Genomic DNA, 18,188 nt, shown 5'->3' with positions numbered 1-18,188 from the left:
CACAGACAGCCAGAGCACAGACAGCAAGAGCACAGACAGCCAGAGCACAGACAGCCAGAGCACAGACAGCCAGAGCACAGACAGCAAGAGCACAGACAGCCAGAGCACAGACAGTAAGAGCACAGACAGCCAGAGCACAGACAGTAAGAGCACAGACAGCCAGAGCACAGACAGCCAGAGCACAGACAGTAAGAGCACAGACAGTAAGAGCACAGACAGTAAGAGCACAGACAGTAAGAGCACAGACAGCCAGAGCACAGACAGCCAGAGCACAGACAGCCAGAGCACAGACAGCCAGAGCACAGACAGTAAGAGCACAGACAGCCAGAGCACAGACAGCCAGAGCACAGACAGTAAGAGCACAGACAGCCAGAGCACAGACAGCCAGAGCACAGACAGCCAGAGCACAGACAGTAAGAGCACAGACAGCCAGAGCACAGACAGCCAGAGCACAGACAGTAAGAGCACAGACAGCCAGAGCACAGACAGCCAGAGCACAGACAGCCAGAGCACAGACAGTAAGAGCACAGACAGCCAGCCAGAGCACAGACAGCCAGAGCACAGACAGTAAGAGCACAGACAGCCAGAGCACAGACAGCCAGAGCACAGACAGCAAGAGCACAGACAGTAAGAGCACAGACAGCCAGAGCACAGACAGCCAGAGCACAGACAGTAAGAGCACAGACAGCCAGAGCACAGACAGCCAGAGCACAGACAGCCAGAGCACAGACAGCCAGAGCACAGACAGTAAGAGCACAGACAGTAAGAGCACAGACAGCCAGAGCACAGACAGCCAGAGCACAGACAGCCAGAGCACAGACAGTAAGAGCACAGACAGCCAGAGCACAGACAGCCAGAGCACAGACAGCCAGAGCACAGACAGCCAGAGCACAGACAGTAAGAGCACAGACAGTAAGAGCACAGACAGCCAGAGCACAGACAGCCAGAGCACAGACAGCCAGAGCACAGACAGCCAGAGCACAGACAGCCAGAGCACAGACAGTAAGAGCACAGACAGCCAGAGCACAGACAGCCAGAGCACAGACAGTAAGAGCACAGACAGCCAGAGCACAGACAGCAAGAGCACAGACAGCAAGAGCACAGACAGCCAGAGCACAGACAGCCAGAGCACAGACAGCAAGAGCACAGACAGCCAGAGCACAGACAGTAAGAGCACAGACAGCCAGAGCACAGACAGCCAGAGCACAGACAGTAAGAGCACAGACAGCCAGAGCACAGACAGCCAGAGCACAGACAGCCAGAGCACAGACAGCCAGCCAGAGCACAGACAGCCAGAGCACAGACAGCCAGAGCACAGACAGCAAGAGCACAGACAGCAAGAGCACAGACAGTAAGAGCACAGACAGTAAGAGCACAGACAGCCAGAGCACAGACAGTAAGAGCACAGACAGCCAGAGCACAGACAGCCAGAGCACAGACAGCCAGAGCACAGACAGTAAGAGCACAGACAGTAAGAGCACAGACAGTAAGAGCACAGACAGCCAGAGCACAGACAGCCAGAGCACAGACAGTAAGAGCACAGACAGTAAGAGCACAGACAGCCAGAGCACAGACAGCCAGAGCACAGACAGCCAGAGCACAGACAGCCAGAGCACAGACAGCCAGAGCACAGACAGCCAGAGCACAGTTGAACCTCCCTTTTAAGACCCCCCATTTTTAAGCCTGATTAAATGACATGTTTGGAAGCCTTAAAAGGGAGGTTCCACTGTATGAAGATGAAAACATGGAAAGAGACAAGGGGGAGGGTGTGGGGGTTGATGGTGAGGGTGGTGGTTGGAGGGGCGACAGACAGACAAGGAAGCAGGGAGGAGCACAGGTCAAGCTGACCTTGGTTGGAGTGATGTACTTTCCGTCAGGCAGAGCAACACTCTGAAAAGGACAAATTCAAATCCATGTCAACAAATACAATGACTGAAAGCTGCAGGACATCAGTAAAACAAAGTAGACATAATGAAGTAGGCATGATGGGACTGATGCAACTATGATTGACGTCACAATCATGATGGGACTGATGCAACTATGATTGACGTCACAATCATGATGGGACTGATGCAACTATGATTGACGTTACAATCATGATGGACGGATGCAACTATGATTGACGTTACAATCATGATGGGACTGATGCAACTATGATTGACGTCACAATCATGATGGACTGATGCAACTATGATTGACGTCACAATCATGATGGAATTAAAAATTAGGATACCTCATGTCACCTTTTTCAGTTCAGGTTAGTGACCAGCAACATTTAGCATTACACTCCCCTCCCAACATCACCACTCCCCTCCCAACATCACCACTCCCCTCCCAACATCACCACCCCCCTCCCAACATCACCGCTCCCCTCCCAACATCACCACTCCCCTCCCAACATCACCACTCCCCTCCCAACATCACCACTCCCCTCCCAACATCACCACTCACAGACCTGATTACCACTAACATTTCCTGGTGTACAAATGAGGCTAAAAATGTGTACAATCAGAATTTTAAGGTGTACAATTCATTCTCGCGGTACACACTGTGCTTTATTCCCCCCTCAAACCCCATTATTTAAAGACTGTAAATACATGTAAGAAAGAATTTGTGCTGAAAGTAAATTAAAACATTTTTGTTGAAAACAAAAACCCATACACTATTAGATATTTGAAAATGTGACACAAAACGAATGATAGAAAAACATAATTTTTATTTTTGACCTCTGAGGAAAATTTGCATCAGCTGCTGTCAGCAGTATTGAGTCAGCCCTTCATTTCTGTCACTGCACTGGTCAGTATTTTCTGGTCTCACACAGTCCTCTTTACACATTGCTTTCTAGGCTCACACAGTCCTCTTCAGACTTATATATTTTTTATAATGTTTTGTTATAATTTTTTTTGTTTTGTTTTGCGTATGATTTTAATGTCTGGCGTATAATCGTACAGCGGTCTTCAATTTCGTAAGATTGTACGCAAATTTCGTACAGTAACCAGGTCTGCACTCCCCTCCCAACATCACCACTCCCCTCCCAACATCACATCACCACTCCCCTCCCAACATCACATCACCACTCCCCTCCCAACATCATACTGAAAGCAATTTTATCTTCAAAGATTTAGAGTTTGATGTATCTTTTTGACTATTATTGGTTCCAGGAGAGAGAGAGACAGAGAGACAAACAGACAGACAGACAGACAGACAGAGAGACAAACAGACAGACAGACAGACAGACAGAGAGAAAAAGTGACAGAGGGAGATTACTGATTGTTACCTGTTGTGCCTGGCAGGTGATGCACTCGAAGGCGAGCGTGGTACACATGGGTTTGATGTTACTGACTCGCACCACCGTCCCCTTCACACTCACAAACTTCCCTGCAGGCAGAGGGAAACAACATCACATGACACAACAAACCACACTTTTCAAGGTGTAAATTGTATACTTAACAAACCAACCTGACTTTCTCTAAAACAATAACAAACATTTTAATGTCCATTAACATGGAACATTTTCTTCGACTCATCTCACCTGCCTGTCAACGATTCTAAAACTCACATAAGCATTATTAAGAATGAAAATAAGTATGGGATTATTGAAAACAAAAACATTCTAGCTTAATTACACAAAAGAAGAAGAAATTCTTGTCTGTTACATAACTATTGCCTTTGTTCTGACAGCTTTCAACTCTTCCCTGAAAAGCTATACTGATAAAGTTGTCAAGACAATGAGCAGTCCCTGCTGACCATAGTAGTTGGCCTTGAGGTGTTTGAGCGGCAGGGGGGCGGCAAAGTGTACACTGATAGAGTAGCAAAGACAGAGAACAGTCCTTGCTGACCATAGTAGTTGGCCTTGAGGTGTTTAAGCGGCAGGGGTGTGGCAACGTTGAGCAGCCTGGCCCGGATGAGGGGAGCCACGTAGTTCTCCTCCCCGCTCTCGCCAGACGTCTCCCCCAGCTCTCGCGCCAGTGCTGCCGCCTCCTTCCTGCGGTGGTGTGTCACCAGCTAGGACAATACCGTCACAGTTCACATTAGCTAGGACAATACCGTCACAGTTCTCAACATTAGCAAGCTTCATATCTGGCGACATTACTTTCTCTCCCAATACTGAGTTTATGATATCAACCAGTAAGGCTGAACAACTGTCAATTCTGCTTCTAATATCCCTTTTCAGATGTTCAGCGTGTAAAATGTCAATTACTAGTTTATAAGATACATGTACCTTACTGTGGATCAGTACCCAGATATCGTTCAGCTTTAGAACTTACACATGTCGTTTGCTCTTAAAACATTAGCAAACTGAAAGTTACAGATGAAAGAAACTGTGAGCACTTTAAAAAAAAATCTTGACAATAAATGTACAATGCTACGGTACCTGGTGTATAGCCAGCCCCAGACAGGCCAGCACCGTGCCCGGCTTGTCTCTCAGCTCTGTGTCAAGGCCTGGGCAACCCTCCTGCACAACTGAAACAGCAAAGGCAGTAGCAGTTTGTATTCTCTCTTTTCTGGAAAATCACAGAGACAAACATCGCCAATTAAAAGGTTGTACACCTCTAAGGGAAATATTGCTAAAAAAAATTCTCACCGACACAGAAAATACATAATTCAAAAACGTCTTACAAAGTTCAGTAGAGGCAGAAAACAGGGAAACACTGTCTTTAGTGTGAAAAGGTTACCTGGGTCTGATGCGAGTTCCTTGTAATCCACCAGCACAAAGCCCTTCAGGTCGATGCCCTCCTGCACATGTCAACACCAACAGCTTGACACACATCCAACAAACACAGGCATGGAAGCTGACTGTTTAGAGCAAAGTGTGTGATGACTAGTACATGTTTTAGCAAATGAATGAAAGAGGTCCCATGTTCTGGGGGTGCAACAAAGGCAGAGAAGAGAAATGTCGGGGTTTCTGCACAACAGTTACCAGCACTTTCTGCACAACAGTCACCAGCACTTTCTGCAAATCAGATGAAGGATTTAGAAAGATTTGGATTGTGCAATATTGCTTTTCACTTTCTAGTTTCAGTATCTCTGATTATCAAGAAAGACTGTCTCAAGTGTGAAGGATTACCATAAACACACTGAGACACCATGTTGTACATAGCACTGTGGCTGTGAGTGTAGGATGGCAGCGTGAAGGTACTGGAGAAAGATAGTGTGGTGTGATGACACCATGTTGTACATAGCACTGTGGCTGTGAGTGTAGGATGGCAGTGTGAAGGTACTGGAGAAAGAGAGTGTGGTGTGATGACACCATGTTGTACATATCACTGTGGCTGTGAGTGTAGGATGGCAGCGTGAAGGTACTGGAGAAAGATAGTGTGGTGTGATGACACCATGTTGTACATAGCACTGTGGCTGTGAGTGTAGGATGGCAGCGTGAAGGTACTGGAGAAAGATAGTGTTGTGTGATGACACCATGTTGTACATAGCACTGTGGCTGTGAGTGTAGGATGGCAGCGTGAAGGTACTGGAGAAAGATAGTGTGGTGTGATGACACCATGTTGTACATAGCACTGTGGCTGTGAGTGTAGGATGGCAGCGTGAAGGTACTGGAGAAAGATAGTGTGGTGTGATGACACCATGTTGTACATAGCACTGTGGCTGTGAGTGTAGGATGGCAGCGTGAATGTACTGGAGAAAGAGAGTGTGGTGTGATGACACCATGTTGTACATATCACTGTGGCTGTGAGTGTAGGATGGCAGCGTGAATGTACTGGAGAAAGATAGTGTGGTGTGATGACACCATGTTGTACATAGCACTGTGGCTGTGAGTGTAGGATGGCAGCATGACGGTACTGACCAGGTTGTAGAGCGTGTTCCAGCTGACAAAGTATTTCTCAAACACCTGCACCTTCTGCACTGTGGGGGAGTGGTCGGAATAGCCTGCAACAACACACAGTGCATTACACATGCACTCAATTACTAATCTTTCTTGTCAATTACGTTTTGCTGAACTCAATTTGGCTACAGTTTTTGTTCATACTTAATTCATCAGTGATACATAGAGAATACTACATGGCTTGCTGTGTCGTACCAGATTTACACGAGTTTTTTTTAAAATATTGAACTGCGAGCGAAAGCGAGCTGTTCACTATTTGAAAAAGCAACGAGTGTAAATCTGGTACGACACAGCAAGCCATGTAGTATTCTATTTATCCTACATACTGTACTTATGTGTATTTTACTGAAAATTTCTTGCAGTCGAGGCAGCTAAATTGAAGACGCTTGTTTTTGGAACCTCGATCTCTTCTAAAGCCTCGTGCAATCTATTACGTCAAAGCAAAGAAACGTCACTCTAAAAGTGTGGCGTGACGTGTTACTTCTAAAGATTCATCGAGGGTAATTAGCGAGCGCAATTTATGTTTCTATAATGACGTTTGTCTCGGTGACTTTGGCATCATAAGCAGTGGAAAAACAGGTCCCTGTCAGACTTGCTTGACATGACCTCATTTACATGATATACACACGTGTGATTTGAACGATTATTATCTCACTGGTGTCTCTCTCACGTATGTAGGATAAAACATATATATCAAGGTACAGTATTTATCAATTAAAGGAGATTGAAGTGCATCTTAATATATGAAGCCCCAAGTGCAACTGTCTAATTGAAACTCATTTATTATTTTAAAGATTTAGTTGTGTTATTTCCAAAGTTGACATTGAACTGTAGAAGAACAAACTGCAATGCCTAAATAATCAAAACATTAATTCTAACCTTATGAGGTTCATTAGAAAGAAGAAGCAACGAGCAATGCAATACATGTAATAACCTTGACAAACAAAGCAGATGTTAAAGTGATACAACACTGACAAACCTTCCTCAGGGAAGTAGAGCCTCCAGCCAGTGTAGGGTGAAGCCACTTCAATGCGTGTCTGGAAGAGGTGTGGGTGTGGTTGTGGCTGTGATCGGTTGGCCGCTGGGTCCTCCATCAGCATCAAGCCGCGTCCTTCACACCCACAGTCACAATCGTTGTCACATGTGTTCTTACAAAACATTTTTCATCAATCTATCAAATACAATGACCATTTTTTAAATTTTGTTCAATAAAAGAACAGAAATCTTCAGAATTTTTTTGTTCTTAGTTGAGCTAAGCTAAAACTTGAAAATAATATCCAATTTCACTTGCACAACTTTCTTAAACAAAGCAGCCCTTCCAATCGGTAGAAGGTCAACTACACCCAGTGACAGGTAATCAACAAGTGTTAGTTTGAAACATTTCTTCAAAAATAACCACACAAAAAGGAATTTAATTGGTCACGGTAAGTTCTCACAAATGCTACTGCCATTACAGACCTATTCATACAGTTTCAGTCATTTACTTTACAAATTGAAAAAAAATCCCTGAAATTGAAAACATGTATTCTGAACTGTTAGCTTTTTTAATTTTTTATTTTATTTAAGTCTTACATTGGATTTGGAACTTACCTCTGCCACTACCACCACCACCACCTTGGTAGTTGTTGTTCTGACCCTGACCTCCTCCACGACCACCTCTGCCTCGCCACCAGCCACGACCTCGTCCCCATGACCCTCGACCTCTGCCTCGCCATTGCTGACCCCCTCTCTCTCCTGCTGACTGACTCATGGTCGTGTTTCACAGAGTTCTGAAAAGGATTTCAGAATTCAGACACAAACTTTACATTTATGCCAATAAATTGTGAAATGTAACTTTTGGTGGACATGAAAAATTGAAATGCAGAATAAGAAAGAAAAAAAAGGCAACAAGTATATGGAATTTGAAAACCAACAGTCTGTCTTTGCCTCGAATTGCAACTAATTTAACCTATTGACCCGGCCGATCGTATACATGTTTGTTTTTGTTGTTGTGATGGAGGTTATACTTATAGTTGGTGAAATAAACCCCTTTTTGAAAAAGAAATGCACTACTTTTTTCTTACCACACACTCACTCATGACGGCAGCATGTGTCATGCCAGTAGCGCGACATTCCACAGGCATGACATATCCACTGGCGCAACATTTTCAGTATTGGCGTTAATCGGTAATTACCGGTATTTTACCGGTTGAAATGAGAAAATACCGGAAAATAATTGGCTGCCGGTATTTAACCTACCGGTTGATTTTTAGAACTACCGTTTTTTTCGCTGGTAAAACAACTAAACCAGTACTCTGAGTTGGACTCTTACTGGTTCCAATGACCAGCCTTCCTTTTTTTTCTGGATAGTTATAAAAAATTAACCACCAGTGTGACATTTGAACACATACTGTCAGGAAGTGTACGTTTGTGCATTTTTAGTGAGGTTGTGTGCGTGCGTGTGTTTGAGTGAGCATGTGTTCTGTCATTGCAACTGTAAACACTGTCTCAGTGTCTGTAGCACTAGCAGGCCTAGCCCTAGCAAACTTACTTGACCGTCTGTTGACAGATATCTCACTTGGGCTGATGGGGTCTATGTCGACCAAAAGAGTGGGATTCCCTGTAATTGGAGTTCCTGCAGGGGGATTCCCTGTATACACAGGGTGGAGTTTTTCAATAGAACTTGCAAACCATACTCGAATTTCTAAGAAATATAAAAAAAAGATTAAAACAAGAAGAGCAAACGCTCGATCGAGTCACTTTCGCAGTTCTGAATATTATATGAGGCATCAGATGGACAGGAAGAAATTGCTATTCACAACACAATGAGTCACGTTCACATAAAATTTGAGCCCGGTCACTTTTATAGTTTCCGAGAAAAGCCCAACGTTAAGTTGTGTGTTGCCGAACAGAAAAGGCTAGTTATCTCCCTTGTTTTTCTGATAACGTTCGTAAAAGGCTACAGATGTAAATACTTTGATGTAAAGAATAATCCTACAAAGTTTCAATCACATCCGATGAACTTTGTCAAAGATATAAAATGTCTAATTTTTCCTTTGACGCTGACCTGTGACCTTGAAAAAGGTCAAAGGTCAACGAAACCATCGTTAAAGTGTAGAGGTCATTGGAGGTCACGACTAAACAAAATATGAGCCCGATCGCTTTGATAGTTTCCGAGAAAAGTCCAACGTTAAGGTGGTGTCTACGGACGGCCGGCCGGACAGACTAACACTGACCGATTACATAGAGTCACTTTTTCTCAAGTGACTCAAAAAACCATCAAATTCTACCGATGTCGCAAAGCATCACGTGACTTTCAGCGATATCAGCGAAACGCTACAGGAACTACACCCTGTGGTATTCCCTGTATACAGGGAATCATCCTACAGGAACTCCACCTACAGGGAATCCCAATCTTTTGGTCGACATTTTTGTTTGTTTGTTTGCTTAACGCCCAGCCGACCACGAAGGGCCATATCAGGGCGGTTTTGGTCGACATAGACCCCATCAGCCTCACTTGGCCCATTCCCATATTCATTAGAGCACTTAAGGCATTAGAATCGCTAATTCATAACATTCTACCACATGTTATATGCTACTGTCGCAACAACCGGAGAAAGCATCAATGTAGATTCAAGAACACTATAAGTAGAACTCTGAAGTAGAAGTAGAAGTTTTGCAGACCAGCGAAAGAACAGCGGAAAAGCTGGTGCAGACGATTCAACTTTCAAGTCGAAACAACACTTATAAAGACATTAACTATGATAACATTCAATGAATCAAAAGCACTCACCTAAACTAGATTCCTCGGCAAAGGTGGGAATAAGCCCCGTCGACGACATTCGTTGAATTGCTCTCACTGAATTTTGTTCATTTTCTAGCGATCACATTTGGCGCCCATCTTGGATGTAAGGGGAATAATTCTCCAGTGAACTGTTGCGACCCATCTCGTCATCGGCGCTTTTCCGGAAATGACCTGCGCTTTGTTGGAATTCCAACAATGGCCGCCATTGTAGGAATTCCAACTTTGCGCTACGCAATTCTAGAAATGTACCGCGCGCATAGTGAGAATTCTGCTCTTTCTTAGAATGCGATGTAAAATGAAACAAGTCATGATGGCCTATGATGATCCTTGTGTTTTAAAGTGATCAATGCTTAGTCTTGAAAAAGCAGATGCATTGTATAACGCACCAAACGGCAACCGAATTACAAAAAGCAAAAACACTTTTGATAACTTCGGCGGGCTGTAACAACACAGTTCAACGACCCATCCCACTCGACCAAAATGCACCAATTTTACGTAATTTTTAACGTTTCAGATCTTACATTTTACAACAACAAAAACACAACAAGAGTGTTCCGATATAACTTTTCACTGGTAACTATCGATTGTAATAATTTTTTACTCAGTCTTAACTGGTTATAATATATTAAACTCACACAGTCTCTCTGGGCTGCAGAGACAGCATTACGTCCCTTTACTGAGTAAGCCGCTCTTGTCACTGCATGGTAATCTAGGCCGCTCTTGAAACGTAATGTGCAAGTCTGTGCGCTATATTGATGTGATTGATTGTTGCAAAATGTTGATTCAAATTAAAGATGATTTCAGCCTGTTGTAACAAACTAACACTCTACTCTGAGAAAAAAAATCATTGTGTTCAATATAGATCGAGACAGCAGCAACTAGCTAGCTGCATGCCGCGCTGGGTGTCACTGAGAGAATTGTTACACGGTGTACCCCCACACCCCCAATTCAAGACTTCCCCTGTATAAGACCTTGCTTTTTCATATACCTTATTCATGACCTGTGAAAAGGGTATACTTTTTTGTGCCAGTCGAAGGGTTGTCATTTCTAGAACGAGGCAGCTCGTTTCCGGAAATGCGGCGCTTTGTTGGAAATCAAATGAGGTTTCGGGAAATCCCGATTATTCCAACTCTGCCCCGGATTCTTACTTTGCGCCCAACATAACTAACTGTAGCCGCGATAGCGCACTGTCCGTCTGTTTGGAAAGGTTCAGTCTTCTTTTCAGTTCTCACCATAGATTTCTTCTCCTGTCTGCGGTCCTCCACATGGAATTTAGTAAAAAAAAACATACTAACTGCGCACGTCTCAAACTTGACAGAATCTCGCGTATTTCAGTTAAAACCCAAAGCACATTATATCCACGGACTCATTGTAACTGAACCAGTACTGAACCAGTGATGCAAAATTGGCTCCACTATTGTAAAACAAAAGCTCAAAAATCAACAGGAACAAAAAACAAAAACAAGCAAACATATTAACTATAGTGTTTGATGATGCTGTAACTCATGTTTTATTTCACTTGCTCGTTAAATTTGTTCGCTGAACCCAGTATTCAAAACGGAGACGCGAAAGACAGACCGTGAGACATAACAAAAAGTTATCTTCCGTAAACACGAGTTACCCTGATCTACCCTGGTAGCAGTGAGCGCCGTGTCTTTTCTGCAAGCTGACCAGTGTTTTCACTGACCATTACGTGCTCTTATTCTTGTTCCTACAACACAGGTGCTCGGTATAAATGATTGTGTCTGTGCTTTTCCACAACTACCCGATGATTTATGCAACTTGCAAAAGTTAATCTATTTTGGGGCAATCAGTGATCATCGGGGAATTTTGAAGAGAGGATTTATTCAAAAGAATTAATAGATTGTTGAATGAAATCAATAACTGGCAAGCTTAACCAAAGTCAAGTTAAAGCAAAGAGAAAATAAGCAGGACATAACATTATTTTGCTTCGTGTACCTGTAGTCTGCAGAGGTCACGACCTCTGACAACTATTTCCAGAATGTCTTTGTGTCGCTTTCAGTCGTTGCGTGCATACGGCAGTGTCATCTTTTGTCCTTTATTGAAACACTTACTGTTGATGTGGATTGCGCCATGGGTGTGAGAAGTGTCGTCGCGCTGTCTTTGCTGGGGTTGGTGTGTGGTCAAGGTGTGTCATGATGAACCACCATTAACATCATACTGTAATTAACCACCATTAACATCATACTGTAATTAACCACCATTAACATCATACTGTAATTAACCACCATTAACATCATACTGTAATTAACCACCATTAACATCATACTGTAATTAACCACCATTAACATCATACTGTAATTAACCACCATTAACATCATACTGTAATTAACCACCATTAACATCATACTGTAATTAACCACCATTAACATCTTGTTGTAATAATCATGCTTTTTGTCTTTCCTGGGTGCACTATCATAACTCTGGTTACACCAATTGTTGACTTCAAGAGAGAGAGAGAGAGAGAGAGAGAGAGAGAGAGAGAGAGAGAGAGAGAGAGAGAGAGAGAGAGAGAGAGAGAGAGAGAGAGAGAGAGAGAGAGAGAGAGAGAGAGAGAGAGAGAGAGAGAGAGAGAGAGAGAGAGAGAGAGAGAGAGAGAGACGTTTGTTTCTTTTCCCCCCTCTTTTTAAAAGAAGTATTTGTTTGCTTGGGTTTTGTTTTGTGTGATCTAAATTCAATACTAACTGAACAATACAATTTTATGTATTGTTTTTTCTCTTGGCCACAGGCAACCCGACGTACTACCCCAACGCAGCCAACGCCAACGGCAACGTGAAGACGGAGTCAGCGGGCTCCCCCACCACGGCACAGGGCGGGGGGCTCAGTGGGGCGTGGACTCTCAGTGGGGCTTCGGGAGCACGGCAGTCCCGGTGGGAGCGGGAGGGTTCGACTCCGGCGGGTTCGGTTCGGGATCTGGGTTCACGCTGTCTCAGCTGTCGAGCGGAACTGTCAAGCCGCTTGTTGGCAAGAAATAAGCCAAATAAAACCTGTGACTGTGTTTTAGTCTCGACTCTCCACACCCAACATCTAACCTAATTATAATCTTTAAAAAGTGTACTTACAAAAGTATGAAGGAAGAAGACTGCGTTAAATCGATTCCCAATGTTCCATGACCAAGAGCGTGGAAAACAACATGGAGCTGAATCCGACTGCTCTTTAACCCTGCTCTTCTACATAAAGTCTAAACATTCTAAATTAATAACCCAGTGTAATATTTTGCGAACGTGCTATTACAACCAGTTCCAACACAACAGCCTTATTTCACCGTGAACCGGCACGGTTGGCCTAGTGGTAAGGCGTCCGCCCCGTGATCGGCAGGTCGTGGGTTCAAACCCCGGCCGGGTCATACCTAAGACTTTAAAATTGGCAATCTAGTGGCTGCTCCGCCTGGCGTCTGGCATTATGGGGTTGATGCTAGGACTGGTTGGTCCGGTGTCAGAATAATGTGACTGGGTGAGACATGAAGCCTGTGCTGCGACTTCTGTCTTGTGTGTGGCGCACGTTAAATGTCCAAGCAGCACCGCCCTGATATGGCCCTTCGTGGTCGGCTGGGCGTTTAAGCAAACAAACAAACAAACAAAATTTCACCGTGAAAAGACGTGAAACATCTTTCACAACGCGCGTTTACAACTTGAAGGCACAAACATCCAAATGACACCAGGGAGGTGTGTGTGTGTGTGTTGTGTGTGTGTGTGTGTGTGTGTGTGCGGTGCGCGAGCCGCGGCCATTATCAGTTAAAGATTCACATTTGTGACGACGTGATGTTTGGATTTGTGTCCGTGCCTCGGATAAGATTAGTGTTTTTTTGCACCTAAAGTCACCAAAAACAGAAAGAAACACGAAGGTTGTGGACAAACTATGTAACAACTTAGCCTGGAGTACGTCTTTGCTATTGTGTATTTCGCCGTAGTCCTGCATATGTACACTGGTCACCTGGTTGCTGTATCTACCTATACAAACAACACAATTCTAATGACAACTCAGAATGTGTATCACAACACTTGACTTGGTTTTCTATCCGTGAAGGCCGTCTGGGGATTAACTATCCATCGCAGATAATGATCAAAGTTTGCCCCGACCCGACAACTGCGTCACTTCCGTTAACCTCTTGGTGGCTGATGATGCTCGCAGATGACGGTGTCGGGTGAGTGTGTTTCCCCTGTCAACACTGATGACTGATAGAAGTGTAACTAGCCTTTGATATTGAGTCAACACTGATGACTGATAGAAGTGTAACTAGCCTTTGATATTGAGTCAACACTGATCACTGATAGAAGTGTAACTAGCCTTTGATATTGAGTCAAGACAGATGACTGATAGAAGTGTAACTAGCCTTTGATATTGAGTCAACACTGATCACTGATAGAAGTGTAACTAGCCTTTGATATTGAGTCAACACTGATGACTGATAGAAGTGTAACTAGCCTTTGATATTGAGTCAACACTGATGACTGATAGAAGTGTAACTAGCCTTTGATATTGAGTCAACACTGATGACTGATAGAAGTGTAACTAGCGGGCTTTGATATTGAGTCAACACTGATGACTGATAGAAGTGTAACTAGCCTTTGATATTGAGTCAACACTGATGACTGATAGAAGTGTAATTAGCCTTTGATATTGAGTCAACACTGATGACTGATAGAAGTGTAACTAGCCTTTGATATTGAGTCAACACTGATGACTGATAGAAGTGTAACTAGCCTTTGATATTGAGTCAACACTGATGACTGATAGAAGTGTAACTAGCCTTTGATATTGAGTCAACACTGATGACTGATAGAAGTGTAACTAGCCTTTGATATTGAGTCAAGACTGATGACTGATAGAAGTGTAACTAGCCTTTGATATTGAGTCAACACTGATGACTGATAGAAGTGTAACTAGCCTTTGATATTGAGTCCAGGCACTGATCACTGATAGAAGTGTAACTAGCGGGCTTTGATATTGAGTCAACACTGATGACTGATAGAAGTGTAACTCGCCTTTGATATTGAGTCAACACTGATGACTGATAGAAGTGTAACTAGCCTTTGATATTGAGTCAACACTGATGACTGATAGAAGTGTAACTAGCCTTTGATATTGAGTCAACACTGATGACTGATAGAAGTGTAACTAGCCTTTGATATTGAGTCAACACTGATGACTGATAGAAGTGTAACTAGCCTTTGATATTGAGTTGACTGATGACTGATAGAAGTGTAACTAGCCTTTGATATTGAGTCAACACTGATGACTGATAGAAGTGTAATTAGCCTTTGATATTGAGTCAACACTGATGACTGATAGAAGTGTAACTAGCCTTTGATATTGAGTCAAGACTGATGACTGATAGAAGTGTAACTAGCCTTTGATATTGAGTCAAGACTGATGACTGATAGAAGTGTAACTAGCCTTTGATATTGAGTCAAGACTGATGACTGATAGAAGTGTAACTAGCCTTTGATATTGAGTCAACACTGATGACTGATAGAAGTGTAACTAGCCTTTGATATTGAGTCAACACTGATCACTGATAGAAGTGTAACTAGCCTTTGATATTGAGTCAACACTGATGACTGATAGAAGTGTAACTAGCCTTTGATATTGAGTCAACACTGATGACTGATAGAAGTGTAACTAGCCTTTGATATTGAGTCAACACTGATGACTGATAGAAGTGTAACTAGCCTTTGATATTGAGTCAACACTGATGACTGATAGAAGTGTAACTAGCCTTTGATATTGAGTCAACACTGATGACTGATAGAAGTGTAACTAGCCTTTGATATTAAGTCAACACTGATGACTGATAGAAGTGTAACTAGCCTTTGATATTGAGTCAACACTGATGACTGATAGAAGTGTAACTAGCCTTTGATATTGAGTCAACACTGATCACTGATAGAAGTGTAACTAGCCTTTGATATTGAGTCAAGACAGATGACTGATAGAAGTGTAACTAGCCTTTGATATTGAGTCAACACTGATGACTGATAGAAGTGTAACTAGCCTTTGATATTGAGTCAAGACTGATGACTGATAGAAGTGTAACTAGCCTTTGATATTGAGTCAAGACTGATGACTGATAGAAGTGTAACTAGCCTTTGATATTGAGTCAGACTGATGACTGATAGAAGTGTAACTAGCCTTTGATATTGAGTCAACACTGATGACTGATAGAAGTGTAACTAGCCTTTGATATTGAGTCAACACTGATGACTGATAGAAGTGTAACTAGCCTTTGATATTGAGTCAACACTGATGACTGATAGAAGTGTAACTAGCCTTTGATATTGAGTCAACACTGATCACTGATAGAAGTGTAACTAGCCTTTGATATTGAGTCAACACTGATGACTGATAGAAGTGTAACTAGCCTTTGATATTGAGTCAAGACAGGCGTGCGCTCTCTAGTGTCCGGCAAGGGCGGCGGCTCAACTCGACGTTCACACGAATCATGTGGTTGCGACACTGTCAAGTTGGTCGTTCCACCCGGGATACACTCTTTGGTTCCACCAATACCAGAGCTCATCCACTCTTTGTCTCCACTTGCATGACGGCCACTGTGATATTGTAAGATGCTGCTTTGTGGAGGACTCCCAGCGTAATATTATCAACACGTATACCTTTGAGTTGTGGTGACAACTACCTCAGTATGCCATTTCTGTCTGTCGGTCAGCCTTCCCAGCAAGCAAAACATACTAATAACTCACTTTGCTTAATGATGTTGTTCGTTCCTTCAAATTAATCTTGGAAACAGTGGGAACAAATAAAACTGAAAACCGGAAAAAGGGGCTGATGTGCTTTGTAGGAAAATGTCTTGTTGGGCTCCGACAGACCGGCCAGAAAAAAGTTCTTGTTCGGCTCCGACAGACCGGCCAGAAAAAAAGCTCTTCCCATTTTGCTATATGCTGACAACGTTGTGGTCAGAACATCTCCCGCTCTATCACTACTTCTCATTTTGGTCAAAGTGACCATACATGCTCTGACCAGGGCGTCAAACATCTCGCGCTGACCACGTGCTTTCACAGCTCCACCTAGCGGGACCGGCCTTGATGACATGCAGGAAATGTGACTTGTGTCGCCATCTAGCGGAGGTGGAGTGTCGCACCGTGTCGTCTTCACTGTTCCAATGTTTAACACACTTCCCAGTTTGATGACACGCTTTGATTTGACAGCGTCCAGGAATCGACTTCGGTGTTTCTGGAATCTTGTTCTAGTGAAAAAAAAATGCTGTCTGTTTCATTACACGGTTGTTCTAATGTAATTAACGATTATTTGTATCGACAATAAAGTTCATTCCTAACCTAGGTGGTGGGTTCAAGTGCTAGTCTTTCGGATGAGACGAAAAACCGAGGTCCCTTCGTGTACACTACATTGGGGTGTGCACGTTAAAGACTGATCCCACGATTGACAAAAGGGTCTTTCCTGGCAAAATTGTATAAGCATAGATAAAAATGTCTACCAAAATACCCGTGTGACTTGGAATAATAGGCCGTGAAAAATAGGATATGCGCCGAAATGGCTGCGATCTGCTGGCCGATGTGAATGCGTGATGTATTGTGTAAAAAAAAAATTCCATCTCACACGGCATAAATAAATCCCTGCGCCTTGAATATGTGCACGATATAAATTGCATAAAAAATTAAAAAAAATCCCTGCGCTTAGAACTGTACCCACGGAATACGCGTGATATAAGCCTCATATTGATTGATTGAGTTCATTTTCGGAAGAAAAAAGTCTTAACCATTATCTGAAGGTGACACTTGTTATTACACATCTTCTGTGCTTAGTGCTGCTATAGACACTTGTTATTACACATCTTCTGTGCTTAGTGCTGCTATAGACACTTGTTATTACACATCTTCTGTGCTTAGTGCTGCTATAGACACTTGTTATTACACATCTTCTGTGCTTAGTGCTGCTATAGACACTTGTTATTACACATCTTCTGTGCTTAGTGCTGCTATAGACACTTGTTATTACACATCTTCTGTGCTTAGTGCTGCTATAGACAGTTGCGAATAAACCAGATTCGAAAAAACCCGTCATTACCGATTGACTGACAAATCTTCATCCAAAATTGATCGCATCCAGTGAGTGTCATGATGATGTGCAAGCTTGTTGTCGCTGTTTTTGCTTCCCTCGCCCTTCACTCAGCGGCTGCCCCTTTTCACTCAGCGGCTGCCCCTTTTCACTCAGCGGCTGCCCCTCTTCACTCAGCGGCTGCCCCTCTTCACTCAGCGGCTGCCCCTCTTCACTCAGCGGCTGCCCCTCTTCACTCAGCGGCTGCCCCTCTTCACTCAGCGGCTGCCCCTCTTCACTCAGCGGCTGCCCCTCTTCACTCAGCGGCTGCCCCTCTTCACTCAGCGGCTGCCCCTCTTCACTCAGCGGCTGCCCCTCTTCACTCAGCGGCTGCCCCTCTTCACTCAGCGGCTGCCCCTCTTCACTCAGCCGTGAGTTCGCCAACTTTTTTCATTCAGTCCATCACACGGCACAGGTCTACAGTGATTCATGTACCACGGTACAGCTACATACCTCCAACCTTCACAGAGTACA

At 43.5% G+C, this 18,188-nt stretch overlaps 1 protein-coding gene across 1 annotated transcript in view; it reads right to left on the bottom strand.

Annotated features, from left to right (window-relative positions):
• LOC138952665 (DNA helicase MCM8-like) overlaps positions 1-9,726 on the bottom strand; it is a 55,408-nt gene extending 45,682 nt beyond the window's left edge. Inside the window, exons 1-9 of the mRNA XM_070324364.1 lie at positions 9,612-9,726; positions 7,430-7,608; positions 6,819-6,950; positions 5,801-5,883; positions 4,677-4,737; positions 4,376-4,464; positions 3,840-4,005; positions 3,278-3,378; positions 1,849-1,890 (exon numbers count right to left, since the gene is read on the bottom strand). Coding sequence (XP_070180465.1) covers positions 1,849-1,890; positions 3,278-3,378; positions 3,840-4,005; positions 4,376-4,464; positions 4,677-4,737; positions 5,801-5,883; positions 6,819-6,950; positions 7,430-7,589 — 834 coding nt within the window. The 5' untranslated portion in view covers positions 7,590-7,608; positions 9,612-9,726. The remainder of the gene's footprint in view (positions 1-1,848; positions 1,891-3,277; positions 3,379-3,839; positions 4,006-4,375; positions 4,465-4,676; positions 4,738-5,800; positions 5,884-6,818; positions 6,951-7,429; positions 7,609-9,611) is intronic.
• Positions 9,727-18,188: the final 8,462 nt, after the last annotated feature.

This window comes from Littorina saxatilis, linkage group LG17, assembly GCF_037325665.1.
Source record: "Littorina saxatilis isolate snail1 linkage group LG17, US_GU_Lsax_2.0, whole genome shotgun sequence".
Classification (NCBI taxonomy): Eukaryota; Metazoa; Mollusca; class Gastropoda; order Littorinimorpha; family Littorinidae; genus Littorina; species Littorina saxatilis.
Note: the sequence above shows the minus strand (reverse complement) of the source record. Positions and strands in the feature narration are given on the sequence as shown.